The sequence below is a fragment of the Rattus norvegicus genome, chromosome 1 (genome assembly GCF_036323735.1).
Source record: "Rattus norvegicus strain BN/NHsdMcwi chromosome 1, GRCr8, whole genome shotgun sequence".
In the NCBI taxonomy this organism is placed as follows: Eukaryota; Metazoa; Chordata; class Mammalia; order Rodentia; family Muridae; genus Rattus; species Rattus norvegicus.
Genome location: NC_086019.1, coordinates 109325238 through 109350986, shown reverse-complemented (window position 1 = coordinate 109350986; position 25749 = coordinate 109325238). Strand labels below are relative to the sequence as shown.

The 25749-nt window shown below is 39.9% G+C and overlaps 1 protein-coding gene across 5 annotated transcripts in view; it reads right to left on the bottom strand.

The window, feature by feature from the left end:
• The window catches only part of Nell1 (neural EGFL like 1), an 864397-nt gene that overhangs the window by 358872 nt on the left and 479776 nt on the right, over positions 1-25749 (bottom strand). Inside the window, exon 14 of one of the 5 annotated variants that reach the window (XM_063275221.1) lies at positions 12590-16599. Coding sequence (XP_063131291.1) covers positions 16448-16599 — 152 coding nt within the window. The 3' untranslated portion in view covers positions 12590-16447. 5 annotated transcript variants of the gene reach the window in all.

Sequence of the window (25749 nt, the reverse complement as noted above, 5' to 3'; positions counted from 1 at the left end):
AGATTCCAAAATTTAATTGTGCTCAGAGCAAAACATTACTGTTATAAATGATGGTCCATTGGGGCATCCAGGAACCATGTAATCATCTATTTGTAAAAAACTAAGTGTAGAAAGTTTGCTGCCTATTGAATACTCAATTTTTTAACTTACAGACAAGAAATGCATAGATTTAAAGTCAACGCTGACACAAATTATTCCAGTGGATTAGTTTTGAATACCAAATTGGGCAAATTAAGGACATTTTCCACCTGATTAAAATTCATTACAAATCTGAATAACAATAGGAAATATTTACAGTGATTAAGTATGCTTTGCCAAAAATCCATACTTATGTCATTTGGTATCAGGGAATAACATGTGTGTATTCGCCATGAAATTGAACTCTAAAACTGACTTTGAGTTAGAAAAGAGAGAGTGAGCAAACAAGAAATTGAACAATGGTTAGAAATGGAAACTCAGTCATGTGGAAAGGCCCAGAAGGGAAACAAATGAGACAATGTCATTGACAGGTGCTAATGGGGCTGGAGGTTCACAATCCTCCATGGATACAGACTGGTCCTGAAAAAGCTGAGTACACAGGATCTCTCTCTGGGAAACGAAAGAGGGCCAGAGTTATACTCCTTACAGTTTTAGACAGCAACCAAGTAAGTTTGCTCGCACACAAGCCACTTTATCTTTGTCTTCATGATCTTTAGACATTGTTGCATGCCTTGAATAAAGATAAGCAAGTAGTTTACGACTGTTTATAATTAAGGTTCAGAAATTTAGAATGACTTACTTGGTAAAGTCAATAAAGTGATCGTTGGGCAATCCCAGACACAGGATCTCTCTCATCCACTTACATTTCAGTTCTAGAGATGGAATAGGGGTCAGCTTTGCTGGAGAAAGCTCAGTTGGTCAAGTACTTACTTGAGAAGTATTTGGATCCCCAGAAGTCACCTAAGGCCAGATGGGGTGGTATGCATGTATAATGCTACAGAGAGATCAGAGACAGAGATGGAATCCTCAGAAACTCATGAGCCAACTGGCCCAGAAGTTTACATCTGAACTTGTCCTCTGTTCTCTCCATTCTTGCATACATACTCCCCAGCACCCATGAAACATACAAGAAATGAATATAAATGAATAAATATTATTTTTTAAAAGAAGAAGGGTTAAGTTACAGATATTACCTGTACAACAGGTTGCTTTTGGACAATGATGTAGGGTTCTAGACTCTAAATATGTGTAGAGAGTTTATTTACCACGTGATCTGTGTGAATAATAATAGCTCCCAGGGGCTCAAACCTTTGAATGTTTGGTCACCAGTGAGAAGAACTATTCAAAGGGATTAGAAGGATTAGGAGGTGTGGTTTTGCCAGAGGAAGTTTGTTACTCAGTGTGGGCTTTGAGGTTTTGAAAACTCCACCAAGCCTAGGATCTGTCTTTTCCTGTGTGGATCAAGATGCAGCTCTAAAAACTGCTCCAGCTTGACCTTGCTCATCACCAGGACGATAATGGACTGAGTCTCTAAAAGGACAAACAAACTCTCAGTTAAATGCTTTCTTTCAAACTAGTATCCTTGGTCATGGTGACTCCTCATATCAATACAGGAATGACTAAGACACTGTATCACAGAATAAGACAAAAGACTGGAACCATAAAGCAACCTTATCTCCACTGTCCCTTCATAGATAGAATGAACGACCACTTTCCCTCCTCTTCATACAGTATTTCTTCCTCCCTTCTCGTATCTGCTCCTGTCTGTGGACAAAGGACACATCTAACCAATCATTTGTGACTAGGTCACAAGTAGTGACTTAAACTGTTTGACCTCTTGAATTTCATTTCAGGACAATCAGTTCTTTATTTGGGTTATTTGTGATAAATTCTATCCACTGCTGAGAATTATACATGAGATTTTTGAAGATTGGAAACTGCCTTGAAAGGCTAAGATTGTAGCATAATTGGTAGAGTACATGCCTAGCATGTATGAAGCCCTGGCTTCAATCCCAAGTACTTCACTAAACTGAGCACTGTAATTCAAGCCTTCAGGAAGTAGAGACAACAGATCACAAATCTGAGGTTATCCTCTGCCCTTAGATACACAGAAAGTTTGAAGACAGCCTTGACACATATGGTACCCTATTGGAAAAGGAGAAGGGACACGGGGTCGGGGAGAGAGAGAGAGAGAGAGAGAGAGAGAGAGAGACAGAGACAGAGACAGAGACAGAGAGACAGACAGAGACAGACAGAGACAGACAGAGACAGACAGAGACAGACAGAGACAGAGACACAGAGACAGAGACAGAGACACAGAGACAGAGACAGAGACACAGAGAGAGGAAGGGAGGGAGGGAGGGAGGGAGGGAGGGAGGAAGGGAGAGAGAGAGAGAAAGTGAACAAGATCTTGAATATGTACCCAGTCCTGACCCATATTGAGTCAGGACTTCTAGTTTCACAAGAATATATAAATAAAAACCACATCTACCATCTCTAGGAATTAGGCAATTATCAAAGCACCTCTGCGTAGCTAAGTGAATTTCAATGAATAATGCCCACCGTGCATAAGGGGCAGCACCAAGCAGTGACTTCACCTTTTCTTGCACTTGTTTCTTCTGGAAGACAGATGGATGGGCCCTGTTCATTTCTCCAGGAACACAGCTTGCTTGCTAGAACCTGCTGAGCTAAACTTAGACAAGAGAGAAGAACATGCCCCTTTCCCTTAGGCAACGAGAGAAAGGTTCAAGAAGGAAGCCTTTATAACATGTAGATGGCTGTGACAGGCCTGGGAAGGCATTGTTCTCCTTGTGAGAAGGCATGAAAGCTGGGAGATCATAAAAAGAACCTGAGAGTGCTTTACAGGGAAGCATGAGGGCTTCTTGATTACAAGCAATCACAGAACTGGGGATGAGGGCAGTATTTCCAGAAAATCTACCCACGACTCTAGAATTTGCCCTTTCCCTTGCTGAACTCTAAATTCCAGCTTGAAATTTACCTCCTTTGCCTCTGGCTGTCAAATAATTCACCAAAAAGAGGAGACCTCGGGCAACATGTCTTACACCTCAGACCTGCTCTGCATATATCTTTCTAAGAACTTGTAGGCAAATCAAATTTCCTCAAGTCCAATCCAATATGAAATGCATATAAAGAGTTAGGACCATCCCACAGCAAGATCATCTGTAAAGTGAACTAAATATATTAGTAGGCAAATCCCACGCTTCAGCCCCTATTGCTCCTGACAGCTTTCTCTCTATAAAAAACAGTCAGAGCACCCTGGTATAAGGGCACACATCCACACATTCGCATTCATCTGCACATGTGCTAAGTATACATCTACATATCTGCACATATTTCATGCTGCATGAATAGCCAACATGGACATCAAAACACCCAGTTTCCCCATTATATTTACCTAGGGATATATAAGCTAATACAGGCTGTTTCTAAGTTGAATTGATACACATTTCTCGTTCACGTGCAGAAACATCCTGAGCTTGAGACATGCACATAGACTATTGAGAGTACTATAAGATATGGAGGGTGATACCCAGTAAGTGATCTTCACTATCCCAGTACATCAGGAAAAGGTAAATAATTGGTAAGTGAATACATAGGAAAAGGAATTTTAAATAGACTGGGTTAGTTGGTTTTCTATTTATATCATGAGCAGGTCAAATTATAGAAGAAAGACGTTACTTAAGGGTTAAAGTTTTAGAGGGTTAGATTGTGTAACCATTGCAGCAAGGATCATGGCAGCAAGCAAGTAGGCATTGCACTGGGATAGTAGCTGAAGCTTGAATCTTAAGACGCAATCATGAGGCAGGAGCGCTAACTGGAAATGGTTCGAGACTTTGAAACCTCAAAGCCTATCCCTAGTGACATGACTCCTACAATAATATATTTTCTAATCCTTCCCAAGCAATTCCACCAACTGAGGACCAGGCATTTAAAAAAAAATTGAGCCTATGGGAACCATTCTTAGTCACACTACCACATAGACTATGGGGGCTAATCTCTCAGGAAAATTTAGAGTGTACACCCAGCATAAAAGATGTGCAGATGATTTCAGAATCAATAGCATTCTCCCAAAGCCAGGAAGGGGACAAGAGAGCACACTTGGGACAGATGAGTCAAAAGGGGGGAGAGAAGGAGTATATTTCAAATTAAAAACACTAACACAAAGGTGGTCTCTTGGCTGCACCACGGGCCTGGTTGGCCAAATGTATTATTAATCTCTAATACTTCCCACTATGGGAGCCCAGAAAACACTCCGAAATTCAACAAGCACTAAAAGACTTCAGCTGAAAGTTAGTAGTCCCTTGGTCTACCAGTGTAAAACTGTTCTTGGATGATACTAATAAGCTAATAATACATGGAATCTAAAAGTTTAACTTCAAAACTAACCAAGAACTCATATAGGTCAGATTAACATTAACGAACATGAGATATTCAAAAAAGTGATCCCACAAAGTAACTTTTAGGGTATACTTTCAAATCTCCCTTCTTAGATTTTCACAATTACCTCCACAGTACCTAACAGAAGGAAGAAAATTTCTAATGCAATTGTTTGGCCTTTTGAAAAGCAGAATATTATATAGTACGTTCCCATTGGCTTCATAGAAAGTTCAGAAACGTGCAAATGTATTTTCAATTGCAAAAATCATGAGGAAAAATACTTTATTTTTCTTGGAATAAAAACATCCTTCTAAAATGGATCCATGCAAAAACAGTAACAGAGCAGTAAGGAAGCATGATCTAATTTAGAAAAACAAAAAAACAAAAAAACAAAAAAACTTGGACAGACAAGAAAAACCCAAATCCACAGCCTGTGGCCCCAGAAGTATACCACAGAACCAAGTTTAGCACAGAAAATCTTCTCAAAAGTTTCTTGAGGGAAGAGTCATGCTAGCCCATCTGTGTTAACTCCAAATGCAAAGAGGCACAATTGTGCTGAGACCAAAGGAGGAGCTGGAATAAGGACGCCACTTCTAGAGGTGTGCACAGCTTCAATGTGCACACAAGGATAGGAAAAGCCTGTGGTGCTACAGATGCTGACAGCAGACAGAAATACGTTGTGCTCAATAAACAGGAAGGCCTACCATGTGTGGTAAAAAATAATACATAGCTATATTTATTTTAGGCAAAAAAAAGAAAGAAAAGAAAAGTAGAAGAACCCGAACTACCAAGCTACGTTCAGTCTTCAGACTAAAATTAAATTCTGCATGCTTTCCTATCTATTTATATTGCGTACGAGTTCCACAGTCAACTTGTATTGTTTTACTGTTTCAAGAATAAATGTGAAACAGTGGGATGCCCAATCTTTAGTATCACTAGAGTCAGAAACGTATAAACACTGGATATATTTGGACTCCCTCATGAGAAACACTGTACTGAAAATCCTGCCTTAGGGTGCTGAGCCTATGTGATCTGAAGATGAAGTTATGAGCTCAAAGCCTTATTGATGTATGTATCCCATCAATTAAAGACTGACATGAAGGTACACATTTCATAATAGTGTGACACACAGAGAATAATGGGTGCAAAGGGAGGTTGTGTCCGTTTATGCTGCTGACACAATCCCTTGTGAGTTCCCGTGTGTATCTGTCTTTCTGTGACTGGAAACATTTCCTCATAGTCATGCATTGTCCCTGCCTCTTACACTCCTTCTGTCTTCTTTACCATGATGAACCCTGAGTCCTGGGAAGAGGGAGGTTAGTGTAGATGTCCTTTATTGGGTTGAGGACTCCAAAGTCTGTTATTCTTTGCAAACTTAAGCCAGAAAAAAACGTTCCAGCAAAAAGTCAGGTACAGTAGACACAAAGTCTCACCCTGAGTTGAATAGCAACTGGCATCAGGTAGTTGCTGGAAAAGGAATGTCCATTTTCTTTAAGGATATATCTCTCCTGGCGGGTTAACCATGCTCTAGCGGGCGGCACACACTGGAATGAATGGGGTTTGTTCTTTGATTGTTCTATTTTGTTTTTAATGAAAACACAAGAGTCATGTGAATAGAAAAGAATATGGATGCAATTGGGGGAAATGGGATAATATAATAAACACATAATGTATGAATAACCAGATTGTGGATTCTTCCCTAAGGGAAGCAACTGGCCTCCTAGTCCCTACTCTCAGGATCTTTTAATTGCCTGTAGTTCTCTGCCTATAGATGAGGCTTGATGAAATTTTATCTTCCACCTTAACATGGCTATCCTTGTTGAAATTTTATTAGGCAGCCAAGAATGACTGTGCTGTGTATGTGATGAGTGTCTATAAATGTCTTATGTGTTCAGTGGAATGGTGGTTACACTGATACGTACATACACACACAGTGCACATATGTAAAAACTAATTAATTGTTTGCATAGATCTTGTTTATTTTAACAAATAGTAATCTGTAGTCCACAAACATACAATACATGAGTTTCTCAAAAACTAATAAAATATCTTTAAAATAAACCAATAGAAAATGATTGAACATACATAACAGAATGATATCAAACCGGAATGATAAAATAAATTGCATAAAATGTAGTGATATAGACGTAAGTGTAAACTTTCCCTGCATATTTTATTAAGTCAACTACATATATTTTATATAGCTATAGATAAATGCCTGGTCATCTTCCACTTTGCAAAGTATTTAAGGAAACATACAAAATGTATGTAGAAAGAACTAGGGAACATATTATATTTTAGGTAAATAAGATAGAAAAGTCCATTATTTTGCAGGAGTAATAGGATCTATTTTTGGCATATAACTGTGGTATAAAGGATTGGATCCATTTTCAGTCCTGGATGGACTTCAAATTCTATCTTTAAAATTCACTCTTCTGGACCAAGGAGATGGCTCAGAGGTTAAGAGCACTAGTTGCTCTTTCAGAGGTCCTAAGTTCAATTTCCAGCAACCGCATGATGGCTCACAACCATCTGTAATGGAATCTGATTCACTCTTGTGATGTGTATGAAGAAAGAAGCATTAATATATAAAATAAATCTTTAAATAATTCTCTCTCCCTCATCCCTCCCATCCTCCCCCCTTTTCCTCCTCCTTTTCTCCCCTCTCTCATTCTCCTTCCTCCTCTTCTTCCCTTTATCACTTTATCTGGTTTCAGTATAATTCTCTTGTTACAGTATCAAGACAGGTTATATACAAAAGTACTACTTAGAAAGATACATAACATTTTCAGTTCAATACCTGTCCTTGTAATCACAAGCCCCAAACAAGGCCTTCCACAGGGAAGACTTGGGATTATTCTAACTAGCTGGTTTGGAGCAAATGTCTAGCCATGTGTTGAAAGGATCACAAAGAAATTTTACCACCAAAAGTGACCAGTGAGCAGTTGACAAGAATGTAAGGCAACTATAGATTTAAAACAGATTCCCCAAAAGCAAAGCAATAAAAAGGACATGTCCCCCCCAAAAAACAACCTTCCATTATCATAGGTTACTACCAAACAGAAAATTATTCACCAACTCTTTTATTCTCAAATAAAAGGAAAATGGGGAATAGATGGTTAACCAAATAGTCCCGTTGGTAATAGAAACGAGTGGTGCAAATTCTTTCATGGTATTGTGTATGGACCCAAATGTAACTCCCTAATAGTCAACAGTGGACCACTGTTCAAAGCATGAAATTGCAAAGTTATCTTACGGTTCACATCATGAAATAACAAGTCTAAAGAAAAGGTTCCTTTTCTTCATTTGATACGGAAAAATTATCTCTTAGGTCTTCACAACAAAGAGGAGGCTGTTCTGTGGCATGGCCTTGAAAATGCTAACTCCAGCCTTACAGTACCACAAACCACCTTCTCTTTGGTGAGCTTTAACAGTCTTCAGCATTAGTTACTAGACTAAGTTTGGAAATCACTTGTCAAAAGTATCTCTGTGGGGCGGGGCATCAATTTTTGTAACAGCTACTGCACCAGTGGTCTGTTAAGGCTGAAAGACATACTTTAGAGCATTTGGAAACGGTTCTCACCTTTGGATCTTCACTCCTGTGGGAGTCACAGGGCTCATCTAAAACCACTGTACATATAAGATTCAAACTGTAGCAAAAATACAACAAAAATAATTTTATGGTTGGATAATGTCACCATAACATGAGGAACTGCATAAAAGGGTCACAGCATTGGCAAGGGTGAGGGCCTCTGATTTGGGATAATGGGTAGAGTAAACAGCCCTTTGGCAGTCACATGTTCCCCATAAGAACTGTGTAATAACATCAAGTCCAATCCCTCCAGAGAATGGGTACAATGCAGTGCAAAACTGGGTCAGGGGAACTGACATCTTTCTGGAGGAAAGGTGGCACAAAAGTCACTTGAGGCAGTCCAGGAGTCTAATGAATGGGCATCCTGAGAGGCCATCTGACTTCCTCAAAAAATTATCCTCCATAGACAGTTCAGTGTCTTCCAATAGAAAGAAAGAAGGGCAAAATTTCATGAATAAATACACCTAAGACTTGTCAGCACTTGGGGAAAACACTTACGATCTGCAACCATGTGTAAGCTCCCTGTTAGTCTATATCCCACACATGAGAAGACTACAATCCTGCGGTATCTAAGAGAAAATGGGGAGACATCCTACTTAGCAGACTTGAGTAATTAATGCCTGCATTACTAGCATGACCAGAAATAGACAATCTGAAACATGCTAATTGATGAGTCACCAAGTTGGTGAGGGATGTCAAAATCTTGTTAGACAAGAACAGATGGAGACATTAGGGAAATCTAAGTTTAAAGGCAAGAAGACACAGGAGCCGAGGAGGATATGATAGCTGCCTTCAACATCGTAAGACAGCGTTAAACTCAAACTGGACTCCAGGGAACAGAACTACGTAAGTCTATCTGGGTCATGGTGAGATGGTATATTTTTTAACTCAGTTAAAAGGTATATGTGGAGGGATGATATTCTAATGAGTCAGTGGTGGAATATTGATCCTAGGGAGACAGTAATTTTAGTGTCACCAAGACTGGTCTGTTAGAGGTTGGATGGCCATTTGTCAAAGATGGCCTTTCAATTTCTCCTTCCGTCATAGGGCCTTCTTATGATTTTAGGAACCCACTCATTTATTACTTTATACTTACTGACTGACAGCTGGTTATAAGACATTTTAATATGTGCAAAGATTTAGCATGGAGTAAGATCCCCAAAAGCTTCAAACAGGATGAAATATCGGCAATAACTAGGAAAGAAATAAATTGTTACAAGTTTTGATACATGCTATAAAAGAAAATCCAATAGTATAGCATTACTAAGAGGCTGTGAAGAGTTACATATAATGTTTCCTGCCTAAGTCTTCAACACAAAAATATGCTAGCAGGTGCTTTTAACCTGAAATTTAAAGAATAAATTTTCTCTCACAGCAGCCTTGTGAACACAATGTAGGCGGGACACTAAAGCAGACAGAACAGGAGTCAAATGTTCCCAGTCAGAGAAATGCTGATGATTCTCAAAGATAAAAAGTGCACCAAGACTGTTGCAGGAGACAGAGAAAAGGAGGGCTGAGGTTAGAGGCAGGAGAGCCTACAAAACGTTCCTGAAATATAGAACAGTCAAAGGTCACTTGGCAACATGACAATGATTCCTTCTTTCCTCCTAAATCATAGCCCAGATTTTATATCCTTAGTGTTTAGGAAAACGGAGCTAACCACAACACCAGAGAGGAGCTTTACTGAACTAAGGGGAACACAACATGGCATTCCCTGCCTCACGTGACTATCAGAAATCACAGTCTAGGTCAGGGCAGCCCAAACCAACAACAACCACAGTGTATTCGTTTGGCTTGTCCTTGGAGCAGAATCTCCTTCCTCCTAAGACTGAAAAGAGAAAGAATGCCCAGGTTGCATTCTCAGACCACAAAGGGATATGGCACCACAAATTTTGAAAAAATTACGTATAATTAAATCCATAAAATGAAAAAAGAAAAGAAAGAAAATCTAATCATAAGAATGTCATAGGTCAACCAGTTTCTGCTTTCTCCAAATCACCCTTACACCAGGACTTTCAAGCTTCAAGCACCATTCTGTTCTCTTTATAGCTTAAATTTCTTGGAGTGGTTTCCTGGTCTTTGGTATGCAAAAGACCTTGATTAATATACAGTATATGAGGATTCAAGTTTATATGTGAGAAAAGGAACCCACTAAAGTCATTCTAAACAGAAAGTATCTTACTGACATTTTTTTTTTTGGTTCTTTTTTTTTTTTTTTCGGAGCTGGGGACCGAACCCAGGGCCTTGCGCTTCCTAGGCAAGTGCTCTACCACTGAGCTAAATCCCCAACCCCGACATTTTTAATACTCTAAATAGCCTTGCCTTGTAACAATCTATCTTTTTTGTAGTAAGCGTTCCTTTGGGCGTTCTATTCCTTTGTGTGTTTATGTTCTATTTTATTTACTCACATCCTTTCTTCCTCCCTCTTTTCACTGATAAAAAAAATGTAAGATATTCTTATGTATTAGAAATAGGTGTGTTAGACTCAAGTACAAAGTCCATTTGAGTGACACTCATAGATGTGGTTCCATAAAGAAAATAGTCAGATCCTACCAGGAGATGCTATGCAGAGAAATTTGCATTATTTCCATCTTGATGAGAATACATCATAACAGAAGATTCTCAGTACTCTGAGGACTGATTTGTCTTCAACCCTGTTCTTTCAAATGAATGCAGACATACAATACTATAGTTTTTTCAGGAGTAGGAGTACCAGTGACCCTTCTACAACAAACAAGAAGTATTAGTATCTAGTAGCAGCCTAAAGGAAAGGAGACAAAGAGACTTGACCACATAAGACATTCTGGCTGGTCAGACGGATAAGAGGATAAACAGCTTCATCTTTATGCACATACATGAAATGGCCATTCAAAGTATGACATCACCTTATTAAACAGAAATGCTGACTACAGAATTCTGATACTCATTCATCAGGCTTTCAGCTAACTCTTCATTTGAGCCATGTCTCTTGCTCTTCACAAGGTAACAATTTTGTTTTTCATGCTTGTCACAAAATGCAGAGTAACGCATAAGCAATGAACCCAGGCACAGGTGAAAGATTCATGATTCACCCCTATCAGAGATCAGCTTCTCTATCAGAAAAACATCGAGGAAATTATTTCACAGTCCTGCAGGGCAAACCTACAAGATTAGGTTGGTGCACGCTTGCTTTCTGACAGATGGCTGCCTTTCCTCCAGGTACTCGCTTGGGCTTTTTTCAATATGTGCACGTGATCAAGGCGTCTGTTTGCTTCCCTTCAAGTATATCAATCAGTCCTGTTGGATAAGAGTTCTCTCCTGATGCCCTCTGGTATACACTCACATTCTTCGGGTCATGTGTGGAATCCTTAACTTCCACTGCGATGATATTTAGAAATGGAGACTTTGGGAGACCACAAGTTCTAGATAAATCAGAAAGGCAGAACCTGTGTGATGGAATTCACGTCACTAGGAAAAGATGAAGAGAGAGTGGTGTTTCTTCACTCTATGAGGACACAACAAGAAGGCTGCTGTGTAGAGGCTAAGAATTAAGACCTTCATGTGATGTGTATCTGCAGCTGCCAGAGCCTCCAGTACAATTAGAAAAAAAATGCCTGTGATACAATGCTTCTGTACACTAACATGATGAATAAAACCTCATTTTTATCTTGTCTCCTTAAAAGTCTGGTTGGGCTCCAATCCATAACTTTTAGTGAAACGCTTTGCAAACCACAACAGCCACCAAGTCCTAAATGCCTAATCTTCTAAATAGTAGATCCCAAACCCATGTTCTCTACTGTTGACTTATTACTAGGATTCCTCATTCTTTATGTAGGCTATCCCCAAGGCTTCTATAACAATTCACTTTTAGATAACATTAAATCATATTCCAGATACCCTCAATGACACTGTGCAAGCATTGTCTTTTACTATACTCTCTAAGATGATTTTCAAGAGCTTCACATGGCCCTGAGTCTACCTGGCTTCCCATCTTCATGTCCTGACACTTTTGACAAAACACTATTGTTCTTGGAAGCTATTCCTGAAAATCTATATGGAGTTCCCTCTTGATTCTTCTGCTTGGATGCCCAGCCATTCTTATCTCTCAGGTACACTAGATTTCTCAAAATACAGAACTAGAGTCATTAACTTAGAAAAGACTTTCGGTCCCACAAGTAGGACTTCTCAGTGACTCCCTTAACTCATTCCCATTATCATATGCCCACAATATTCCACACCTCTTGTCCTACACTATAAACATCTTGGGTATAAAAGTGCAGGACTCATCTTCACACATGTCTATCTCTAATATATTGTCAAATTAAATTAATAAAGACCACACATTGCCAAAATTCCTAAGCGAGTGACTGTTGTCCACAACAGTGAAAGAGAACTGACATGTAATAGCCTTTAGCTATCTGCAGCCACTATAGGAGATTACACTGTCCACAACTGTGTATACACACACACACACAGACATCATCACCACCACCACCACCACCACCATCACCACCACCACCACCACCACCACCACCACCACCACCACCACCACCACCACAGCAGTGATTCTATAACATCAAACAAGTTGAAAGTCTTAAAGGGAAAATTTTACCAATTTCATTCAGAAAATCGTTGCAAACCCAAAGCATCCCTTGGGACAATTTTACTCTTTTCCCCTGACATAGACAGAGCTGGGATTGTAAGTCTAGTCATTCTGGTTGGGATAAATGTGCAGAAGCATTACAAAATGCTAAAACAAAACAAGCTTCACTGAAGCCATTAGGCAAGGCTCCGCCCCCATGCCCATTAGCCTATCTCATAGCTTCCTAGATCCTTAGCCCTTACTTCACTGAAGCCCATCTTAGCTCCCAGGCCTAGAAGCCCCTCTCTCCACTAGGCTCAGAACAGCAAAGCAAAGTCAGAAAGCTAACCTAAGCTAAGGCTGTCTTCTCCCAGATTCCTGCATCAGCAGGAAGTTAGCTGGCTATGTGACATGTGTCTAGTCCAAATGAAGATGCCCTAACGGCGTAAAAGGAATTCTGAATTTCAAAGACTGCTTTTTATGAAGGGCGGAGGTAAAGTTCAGAGATCAGAGTGGTTACCTAATAAAAGAAGCCCTGGGCTAGACCCCTAAAACTATATAGACATGGTGTGGGGCACAGCCAGTAGGATTAGAGGATTATACGTTCAATATCACCTTGTGCAAATTCGTCCCAAACTAGCAAATAATATAAAATACCTCACTGGTGATATATTAGCTACCTGTTAAATAAGGTTTTGCCATAGGGATTAAATAAAATATCTTATTTCAAAGAATCATAATATTTTTTTCCTTTTTAAACTTTGACTCGTAAAAATTGAAATCTATGGTTCTCATTTTGCTTTTACAATGGTGTTCTATGTGGAAGGAGAGAGGTAGGGGAGTATGGAGAGGAGGCAATCCAGGAAGAAGGGATGGGGGGGCAGAGAAGACTGCCTAGCGGGCAGGAAGAGAGCCTGTGGACAGAGAGGGCTCCCTGAGACCAGCAGTTCAAGCTAGCACCCTCTGGGATTTCTGGCTTACATAAACTAATTCTAAATAACATTCAAACTCAAAATGCTAGTGTGTGTGTGTGTGTGTATATAGGCTAAGAAATAAGTTGAAAAACATAATTAACATGCTAGGTCCATGATAGTGCTATATGTTTGAATTAAGTACGTTATTTAAAATCAGAATGTTGGGGCTAAAAATGATTTATTTTGAAAAGAGATTGCCGTAATGCATTCATGGAGAAGAAGAAGATGACCTTTTCATGTGTTGCAGAACTAAACAAAACACATCTGAGATAACACCACAGAAATAGCAATGTGCAAGGTCCCTCTGTTCTATGAAAACACACTGTTAGTCTAGTTTCTTTTTGCCTGGCTATAAAATTTCCATTGCTAAAAGCTTGTAAAATATTCATAAATAAATTACGTTTCCTGAAAGCTCCATTTGTTTCCCTTAAACAAAAGAACGGGATATTTCAAATGCAGTGATTACACATACAGAGAGATGAATGCCAGTTATGGAATATCAGAAAAATACAAATTGCTACACACGGGCTGGTGCATCTGGGAAAACCTGCTTCCCCTTTAACTGGAACACCGGAACACAAAGATACACATAACGGAATGGAAGTCCCCTGCACAGCTAAGAGTAACTGAAGATGAAAACTCCTTTCCATTCTGAATGATTTAACCCAGCACCCATCTTGTCAGAGGAAGCCTCAAAGCAGGCCTTTATGGCAGGGTCTGATGAAGTACTAGCTGAGAAAAAGTCTTCAAGCAGTGCCTAGAAACAGGGCCCAGCTGTGGATACCCGAATGGTTCCAAGGCAGCCGAGCCCCACAGGCTTCTTTCTTTTGTTAACAGTTTAAGTTATTTCTGGAGTTTTCACCTGTCCTTATTTTAAAAGGGGGATGGGATCTAGCTAGGCTTCCTTTGCGCTCTGTAATAGAATGTGTTTTTCCTTAATGATATCCTAATGGGGGAAAAAAAAAAAAGATGGAAGGCTGTAATCGCTGGGTGACGCTGGATTACTTAATGGGATGTGATGTGCCTTGAGAGACTCTGAAAGCCATTAGGAATCACTACCCTTCTGCTCGCTGGGTAGTGTGAGGAAGCTTGCCGGTAGAAGCCTAAGTATGCTTCTTACGAGAAGCATCTGGTGCTGGGTGTGGGTCCCCACCAAACAGGTGAAATTATATGAGTCATTCACCGGAGCACAACAGATAGCCATGATGGCCTGGGTAAAGAAAGCCTTATAAGCTCCAGGGGAGTGGATAAGTGACATATTTTACTTTTGAGTTCCAACCAACAACTGAAAACCTGCCAGGGCTTATATTTTGTTTTATTCATATGGAAACTCATACTGAGTTCTGCCCTTGTATCGGGTGTTAAGTCCAACTAGAATACAGTTGCTTACCCTGATATTCATGCCTTGTCTGCACCAATGGACACATTTTACCAGACTGGTCGTGTCTGTAGTTGACAGTGTTCACCGCCACATATGAGTTTACTTTAGATACTTTCTGCTAGGTTGCCCATGCTCTAGTAGACAGTATTTGGTCTTACATTGATGCACATACATGTAGGGCTAGTTACACTTTGTGTGTTAAAAAATAAACATGAGGGGCTCAGGGGTTAAGAGCACTGACTGTTCTTCCAGAGGTCCTGAGTTCAATTCCAAACAACCACATAGCAGCTCACAGCCATCTGTAATGGGACCCTCTTCTGATGTGTCTGAAGACAGCTCCAATGTACTCATATACAATAAATAAATAAAAAATAAATAAATAAATAAATCTATCTTAAAAACAAATAAACATGACATGAAGTTGGGAGTGACACCTGGAGAATGTCTGAGAGAAACTTGTTCAGAGAGAGGAGAACTGATATGATCAAAATACATTTATACCTGTATGAAATTCTCAAAGGATAAAATCTCATGTACAGACTGACTTCTCCCAGGTAGTATTGGTAAGATGGTGTGAGCTCTGCCCTAGAGAAGGATGAATGCTTTTATCACAGGAGTAAGCTATATCTACCAGGGAGGACTAGCAACTAAGGTAGTGGGTTATCATAAAATGAGGCCGGTGTATACGTCACTTCTATATACACTCACTTCTTTTGCTGTGTCTCAACCCTGTTGTTACAAGCCCAAAAGATCACACTCAATAGCAACATCATGCTGTTTAGACTTTCAAGCCACTATAATTAGGCCTTAGGGACATTTCTTTCCTTTGTAAGGCTCTTAGTCTCTGATACTTCATAGCAGCATAGAATGAGATAAGAAATAACTCATGTCTCCCCACTTCCTCAAATATTCATGACTCTCTCTCTCTCTCTCTCTCTCTCTCTCTGTGTGTGTGTGTGTGTGTGTGTGCGTGTGTGTGTGCGTGTGTGTGTGTAACCTGCTGAGCCCAATTAATGATGTTTCTCTATCCATGTATTTAGGGCTGACCATTTAGAATTGAATAATGTAGCAGGGAGCTCATTCCCTTAGAAAATTAATTCTCCTTCTCTCAGAAGCCATTGATGACCTGAGGTCTTTATAACTGTAGTCTAAATAATTACCCTCATACCCACTGATAAATGTAGGTCTCAACAGTCATCAAAGGGTTTTCGTTCTTACAACAGTTGGAGACTCTTTCAGAGATCCACAACTGGTCAAAGTGCAGAGAATAAGTAACTGTGGGATGATGTCACAGGTGAGGCAGGTACAAGATAGAAGGAGGCCTGTCATTGGATGAGAAGGAAGGATGGGCGGGAGAAAAGTTTGAAGGAAGAGGAGGAGACTGGAACGAAGAGAGAGGAAGAGAGGAGGAGAGGCCAAGAAGCCATGGCAGGACAATGGAGGCTGACGTAAAGATCTCGCTCTGTGTATTTACAGGTTGTTATCAATGTTCTTAAGGGATGGATGGTACTGGGCTTTGTATGTTTAAGTGGGCAATTATATCTTAGCAACTGGAACTAAGATTATTGTGTTGTGTGTTGTTGTGTGTGTATTATGTGAGGGTTTGAGTGTAGGAAAGTGTGCGGCTGCTGGAGACACTGGGCCGCCGCGGCGAAGTTGGGATGTGTTTCCACCAAGACATCTAGCAGATATCTTGCAGCACTGTGGTGTGGACCTAGAGGATAAAAGACAACAATTTTTTTTTATTCTTATAATTTTACAACAACAAGTAACTGTGGTTCGCCCAGCCCCAAATGACACATCCACAAGGCAACTCTTATACCGAATACACAGAGAGAATTGTGGAAGGAAGTAGGATAGTTGTAAGAGCCAGAGGACCAGGATGACTGTTGTTATGATAGTGCTTTCTGGACATGACACGGAAGCTGCACCCGAGAGATCTGAACGGCATGACTACAGACCTGCATGGCGTCAACGCCAATTGACGTTCCATTGTGAATGGGGAAAGTTTCTAGATGTCATTCATACTATTTAATGGTGATCTAATGATTACTTGGTAGAATTCTATCTAACATTTTAAATGATAAAGAGAACAACTCATCCCTATAACCAAGTTGCTAGAGTACGGATATATGACTTTGACCCAAAAACTCAGATCCTCTCTCTCAAGCCTTCTGAACCTTTAGGATTAGCATATGAAATGCATTAGAATTATATGCTGCAAAGGAAACACAGATTTGAGCCTCAAGTGGTGCAGGCTGCTGAGAGTCCGGGTTGGCAAAATCAGATGTAGTGGGGGAGGCTTTGGCTAGAACAGAGGCTTGAGATCCATGTATCATTCATGAAACTGTATTTGACTTCCATCAATATAAACTCCTAAGGCTATAAACTTACAAAGACCAACATATACATTTTGGCTTATAGGTTTTTAGAGTGTTTAGTTTAGCCACATTGTTTCTGCACTCTTATAAAAACAGCCCAAGAAAGGGAGTGTATTTGGAAAACTAAACCTTATCATGCAAGAAGCCAAAGAAATGATAAAAAGAAGCCAAGATCTTACAGTGTGCCCTTTGAAAGCTCACTTGTAATAACTTAGGAATATAATTCTTCTTCCCATATCTTAAAAAATTATCTTCTAAAATATTTGTGGACATTCTATCGAATCTATCCAAACTGTAGCAGAATCCTATCTGACTATTCCTAAATCAAGATCTGGAAGGCACATCCACCTTTTTGGTTCATACTTAATTACATCAACTCACTGTCCTCTTACTATGTTATGTGCAGCTTAGTTACAATCAGGGATGCTAAGTTTTCCCACTAGAAAACCTAGGACATGTGACTTAGAGATACAATCAAGGAGGTTCAGAAACAATCGTGTAGTAATCTCAATGATCAATTTAATGAGATATAAAATCAACTGGGAGCCACGTATGTCGACATACCTGTGAAAAATTATGTTGATTAAGTAACTGAAAAGAAAAGATACATCCAATGTGGGCTGAAACACTCCTTACTCTTTGCTTCTTGAATGCAGTCACTTTGTGACCAGAGCTGCCTAAGCTTCCTGCACCTGCAGATTCCCCACCATGATATATGTTGGGTGCCCTTGAACTCTGAGCCAAAAGTTGGTTTTTTTGTCATGCAAAGAGAGATGATGAATAACCAAAGAAATCCAAATCCTGAGCCTAAGTTTAAGGACATAGACCATAGGAGTGACTAGCTAGCAGAATTAGGTAAGATACCAGTGATAGAGAACGAAGAACACTTGATAAGTTCTAACAGAAAAAAGAAAAGCTTAGCTCCATTACTTCTGGGTTAGAGCTAGGGTCTTCAGCAGAACTTAGCCATACAACCAACCAGAGCTTCCAGGGACTAAGCCACTACCCAAGACTATACATGGACTGACCCTGAGCTCCAAGTGCATAGGCAGCAATGAATATCCTAGTAAGAGCACCAGTGGAAGGGGAAGCCCTTGGTCCTGCCAAGACTGAACCCCCAGTGAACAGGATTGTTGGGGGGAGGGCGATAGTGGGGGGAGGATGGGGAGGGGAACACACATATAGAAGGGGAGGAGGAGGGGCTAGGGGGATGTTGGCCCGGAAACCGAGAAAGGTAATAACATTTGAAATGTAAATAAGAAATACCTAATTTAATAAAGATGAAAAAATAAAAAAGAAAAAAGAACTTAGGCATAAAATTAAAGACAGAATCGAAGCACTAATCATGGCATGTGAACACAAGAAAAAGCAGTTGATCCTCATTTGCCATGAGTTTGAATGAAATCTGTATGTCATAGATGTCTAAAAATTTATTTTTCAGATGAAAATTAACACTACATCATCTAGGAGACATGGTGAACTAGATCTCTAAATCCAGTACTAAGAGGAAAATCTGAAACAGCAGGAAGGACTTAACTTTGAGGGCACATGGTCAGGTCCAAGTCTGCCTGGGCTTTAGAATGAGACTGTTTCAGAAAAAAATATCCACAACAGACCAACCAAAACTATCCAACAGTAAAATCATATAGTACAGCAGCTGAGACACAGAAGCCAAAAAGGAGAAATAGGTATTGTCAAGATGATATGATCATGCATTGCATTTAAGTGATTATGCATTTATATAAGTGCAAATTTACTGAAAAATAAAATAGAATTCCTATAAAATGGCCAGGTATTGCTTAAAATATTAATTTATCTCTTTAATTGATCCACATATCATTTTTGAACCTTATTTAACACTTATACTTATGCTATGAGGTGACTAGAGCATTATACAAGTTTTAGAGAGAAGACTGAACCACAGCAGGGGTCAGTTAATTGTCTTAAGGTAAGGGATTGCAAGCAGTGTGTGTGCATAGTAGATTAAATCCGGAGTTTGTATTAAAGTCTTATGTCATATTGCTTCTCAGAAAAAAAGTAATGTTATTGAAGAGCAGAATCTCAGAAACATGAATTCAAAATTGAACCACTAACATACATAATCAATTTAAGATTATGGCTTTCATTTGAGGAAGAGACAATTTGCTTTCTCGTGTCTCGGCAAGAACCACTGTACCAAGAACTATAAAGATAAGTGCATGTACTCTGTCAATCGTCAGTGGGAGCTTGCAAAATGCAGAAGTTGGTGGTAAACATTTTAATTCATTTCATATTGAATACTTGCTTCCATGCCCAGTGTTTGCTGTAATATGCTTGTATAATTTTCTATTACAAATAAATAGGTCTAATACTGTATTTTCTATTTGTGTGAGGAGAAAAACCAAAATGGTAAATAAATATTTAGGTTGAATGAGTCAGCAAAGACAAGACAAACACTCAAGAAGATGAGAGTTCTAAAAAAATATCATTTTAGTGTGCATGTAGCTGATTTAATGATTTTCCCCCAATCTTTATGGATGACCCATTGTCTGGGGCATTTTCAAGTTATAGCATCCTTAAGTCTAACAGTTATTACATCACTTCCCTCAGTGTCTTCCTTTCATTAATGCCTGCTGGATATTGCCATCATCCAGAAGAGACTCGAATAAGGAATGGTAAGCTCCAGGATCCTGAGTTCTCACGACAACTTTACCTCCTTCCACATCTTCATCTCCCTTACTCCTACTCTCATGTCTCTTCAATTTATAGATATTTCTCCCACCCACTGCTTCTGTGATGTATGACTATTTAGCCTATGTAAATACTACACTGAGTCTGTCACATATACTTTGTTTCTCCATCAGGCACAACTCCCTGGACCCAGGAGAAGCTCAGTCCTAAAAACAGTCTCTTCTATGACAGTGTGGACAACTGTTCCCCGTGAAGTAAAACCATTTGCCCCAGTAGCTTGGTTTTCCTCAAGTTACTCACTTTCCCCATTCAACTACCAATCTGCAACACTCCATATTTATAGTTTGTCCAATTCTGAGGATATCCTACCCCCACATTCTTACTGTATTTGAGTTTATATTCTCTTATATTGCCAGCAGATGCCTTATACTCTGAGGACTCACAGCCCTCAGCGTCGCACCCACGGACTCACTGATGAACTCCCATCACTTGGCACATTACTGCTTCTTCCTTCACCTGGACTCATGCTCTGTCCAAGGTGAGAACTTTCCATGTTGGTTAGCTCATCTGTACACTGAGAACATTTGCTTGCTCTTCAGTCTCTGGGTTGTTGTGACCTCACCTTTACCTAAAGGTCCTCTTGAGCGCCCTAGGCAGCCAACTGTAACATTGCCTTGTTTTCCCCTTTCCCGCATCCTTAATTTCTTCCTATCCAGAGCCTTGGAGAGTTTTATTTATATACCATCTGTCTTCATTTCCAGATCACTCACTCACACTCTATCACGTAGCCACGATTTCTATTCACTGTGCCCTCACATTGTCAGCCAAGCTCACAATACAGTCTCATGTGCTAAATCATGCATCCTAAGCAAGCGTCAAAGTGCAGTCCAATGTGTTCAGCTAAGGCACTGACACGTTCTATGACTTGTGTGCATTGTCAGCATCACATCCTTTACAAGGATCAGAATGCAGTCCTCCCGGTGAAATCACGGCACATTGTATGTCACCTGACCTCTCAGTTCCCTCCTTCAAAACACAGGCTCCTTCAGTTGAAAACAATATACTACAGATGGCTTTCCTGTTCAGTTTTCTTGGCTGCTTTCCTCCCTCACCTTTATTACTTACTTGCTGATTTGTCTAAGGCGCTGGTCTGTATTCTCTCTGATGTAATTCTGTACTTGCTTTGGTGCTGGGGACTGAACATAGGACCTCATACACAGTGACCTTGTGTACTATCACTGTGTTCCACATTCAAGGACTAAGCATTTTCGAATGACACTCTGGTCTTGACATCCTGAAAATGCACATCTTCGTGCCCAGTGCTGCAAAAGTTGTCAGTAATGTACATCTATCCAAGTCCTCGTTATTTCCAGCAGAATTTCTAAAGCTGTCTTCATCCATCTGCTCAAACGAAACAAATAACATCTGTGGAGTAAAGCCACCCACCATCCATGCCCTTGAGTCAAAGCCTGAGAGCCAATCTCTAAAGACTTCTTTATCATCAGCGACTAAACCACATTGGTCTCCAGTACTGTAAACTTGAGCACAGACTACATCTTCATTCTCTTTCTTCATTGTCCTGACTCAGGACACTTTCTTATCTAGAACAATGCATTTAATGTAGGAATTTTCTGCTCTAACTTTATCACAAAGCCTCCCCAAACAAAGGTACTAAATACCAAATTCTGCAAATTCTTCTTTATGCACAAGATCCTTCATGACATGGTATATGATACACAAAGGACCCGGAATGAGCCCCAGTTGACTATGTCCCAGGGTTTGGAAACTAGTCTATGAAACTCCTGGGAAGGAATGGGGCTTGTATAAGTTGAGGTCTAGTAGATGAAACTAGGTCAATGATGACATGATCTTGCATGAGCTAGATGGAACCTGGTTACCCTTCCTTGCTTTTGAGTGTTACAAATTCCTCTACTATCTCCTCCTGTTGAGTGATACTACACCTCTTCACAGGCCCAACATCCACAAGGAAGCTGTGCATGGAATCAAGGCTCCAAAACTATGAGTAAAACTTGTCTACTTTTAAGTAGATTGCTTCATGTATTTTGAAGGAGTGATAGGAAACTGACTGAATTAGTAACTTTCCTTGTTACTGTAATGTAAGGCCCAACAGAAAGTAACTTTAGGGAGAAAAGGCTTATTTTGGTTTGAGTATAGTCCATCACAACAAAACAGGTATATCAACAAGAGCTGTAGGTAGCTGGCCACATTACATTTGCACTCAGGCCAGAGAGAGCGCTTAGTGCTTCTTCTTAGTTCTTATTTCCTTTTATTCACCCAAGACCCCAACTTGTACATTCAAAGTGGGTCTTCCAACCTCAATCAACCTAGTCTAGAACCTCCCTCACAGACATGCCCAAAGTCTAGTCTCCTAGGTGATTCTAGAGTTTATTAATCAACATTAACCATCATAGAGACTAAAGCAGCTTGTACTCTCTTGTTCCTTCATGCACTTTCAATTTGGAGCTGCCCATTGAATCTGTCTCCACCGATCACCGTGCCTCATCATCTACCCTGATTGCTTGGTTATCTCCTAATATTCTACAAAATTCATCTTTACACTTCCTCAAAGAGACTTCATTCAAGCCCTACTGTCTTCTTCTGTTTTGTTTTGTTCTTAGAGCAAAGGTTTCTCTGCATACAGCTGGCTGCCCTGGAATTCGATCTGTAGACCAGGCTGGCCTCAAACTCAGAGATCCTATGTTATTCTTTAACCTCTTGAGAATAGTTTGAAAATTTGTACCTTTGTTTGTATTTGCCACACTCACCTTGAAAGAAAATCTACTTTTTTTACACAAATGCCTCACAATTAGAACTTGTATTTATTAAAGGAAAGAACCCTACAGCTTATTCATATCCAAATTCTCAGACTGGAGCATGAAGCCTGCAGGTGACAAGCACTCAATGAATAGAACACTCAGTGGATACAGTAGAATCAGATATGCTGGCTCAGTTTTTCTCTTCAGAGGTGTCTGCAGAGATAGACTCCTCTTGCCACATCAAGTTCCAAGCCAATTATTATTCAATCTAGATTTCATGTCACTTCTCCCACAGGAGACAAAAAAATTCTCTGAGATGTAGGCATTTGTATTGGAGCATCAAAGACTTGAATAGATACAGAAGTAGGGTCTTGAAAATCCTCCACTCCATATCATCATCAGCAGGTCATTAAAACCCTTCAGCATGAGTGTTTTCTCCACAATAGATGACAGATCAATCAGAACACTCGGCAGCAGCCATGGAGTCACATGCCATATTATTTGGGCAATCTAGTTCCATTGCAAAGTTTTACCAGTAAGTAGGCAGCTAGGAAGAGCCACACATGTGCTCTTTAGTGATGCCCAGAGCATGGCTCTCAGTCCTAGAGAAAAGGCTTGATAAATCAAAGGCTGGCGCCAAGGTTTGGAAGTAGAGTTTCTAATGGATAAGAACCCTGTACAATCTTTAAAGAGAAAAAGCAAAATGTTAGAGAATGGGTAAAAACTTTGAAAGCACAAGCCAGTACTTAATGCAGCTCTTATCGGTGGTATAATCTCGAGGAATTGATCCTTGCTTAGGAGCTTTAATTTTCTCCCTAGAAAAATGAATTTAAAAACTTAGCTCATTCACATAGTATGCATAACTAGTATAAATAAGGTGATGTGATGTATCTAGTTGTCTAGAAGAGTTGTAGGTAGTATTGGCTCTTTTTCCCTCTCCTTCACTCCATCTCCCAAAGTCTGAATGGTGATGATATACAAAAGGCAGAACGGTATGTCTGTGTCCTTGTCTTTGTGTTCTCAGTACTTGTACAGAGGATCATGCCTGAGGTATAGCGAGTTCTCAGTAATCGCCTATTTAAAGGACTGAATAATGATTGTGTAACTTTTCTGTTGCTGTAATAAAAATGACGTGACCAAGGTAACTAACTTATGGAGGAAAGTTTTTATTTGAGCTTACGCTTCCAAATGGATAGAGTCCGTGATGCATGGGACAGAGGCCACTGGCTTAGAAACAGTGGCTGGAGCAGAAGCTGATAGCTCACACCCTAAACCACAAGGCAAAGAACACATGGGGAGAGGTGCAAGACTTTTGAAACATCAAAGCCTGTCCCCAGTCACATAATTCCTCCAGAAAGGCCACATTCCCTAAACCTACACAAACAGCACCTTGAACTGGGGATCAAGCATTCGGACATCTGAGCTGAAGAGACACATTCTCATTCAACCCGTCACAGGACAGGAGTGTAGTAAAAAAGAGACTAGATACCTGATAGGCACCAAGCCTTCGGTTTGCTTGAGTGAATATTAATTTATTCTCAACTATGACAGTTTTCTCTCTCTCTCTCTCTCTCTCTCTCTCTCTCTCTCTCTCTCTCTCTCACACACACACACACACACACACACACACACACACCACTATTAATTCCGACACAAAACCCCTAAACCAAGCTTTTCACTTTTGGAAAGCATGTCTTCTACCCTCAGACAGACTAAATGAATGGTCCATCTGGTTAAATAAAAAAAAAATTCTATTTAACACACTAGCAATTTTATGATTTATAAAATACCTGATAAAAACACAATTGCATTTTAAATGCCTGGCCTGAAATCCATCTACTCTAAGAAGGTTAACAGGAACATAAAAAGACCCAACTGCCTCGAGCCATCTGCCTCACCAGGAAGGACACATCACACGGGTTTCAGAAAAACCACTTCCCAGAGTCACTATAAGGTATTACAAGGTAATAAATATAAAAATTGCAAAAAACAAATCGGGAATGATTGGGATTTCTTTGAGAAAGTCTATGTAAATGCAGAAAAGCAGGGAAGCAATCGAGGCCAATCACTGATATCATTCAGATATATAATTAGGTAAAAGCCCCTGGGAATGGATATCCTTAAAATAATACAAAGATACAAAGTACTTTATGCCTACCATATTTTACTCTCAGACTCATTCTTGGAAAGAAAATAAGTCATTTAATTTCCTACTTGCCTATTTTTGTTTAATTAAAAGGCAACTCCACTGATGGAATTTTAATTTTAAGGACCATTTTATAACTGCCAGTTTTAAGGACAAGCAGAAAGCTGGATTTGATAAGATAGAAGAACAATAGCTGTCCACGCAAGTGTCCTCAGGATTACCAGGATCTCATCAAGGTCAACATTACTTCAACTCTCAGCTCTGTCATTTCCTCTGACTCCCAACAGTTCCCGAACAATTCTGACAAGAAAACAAATGCAGACTACATTTTTTTTTTTCAGAAACATTCGAAATGGTGTCTTTTGGCCAAACTTGTCTTTGCTGGGTCAAGGTTCTGTATACATTTCACTTTGAGAAATGGAGTTAGAACTTTAATCAGTGTCCACAGGAAACATACCACCTGCCAAGAACCCATAGCCCGGCAGCCAGGCAAGGTGAGAGACAGAGAGAAAAGAATTGGGATCGGGAACTAGATTAAAATATAAATTTTCTCAAGCACTCAATGTAACCACTGCCAGACCACAAATGTTATGTGTAAACCAAAAGCTTTAGTCCTTCCCAGTCACTCCTCCCAGGCTAAAAATATTCAGAACTATGGTAAAGTACAAGATCCTAGAAACTTCGTGAGCAATCCAAACACTCCAGTGTTCCACAAACCCTAGGTCAAACTCGTACAGTAGCAGGTGTCCATACCCACTAAATTGGGGACTAAGGTCACAGTCAAGATTGGGAAGAAACGAAATGTTTCCATCTGTCAGGATCTAAGCATCCAGGGCAGGCAAATGATGAAGAAAGCTCTTTCAACAACGGGAGAGCTACCCAGCCAGCTC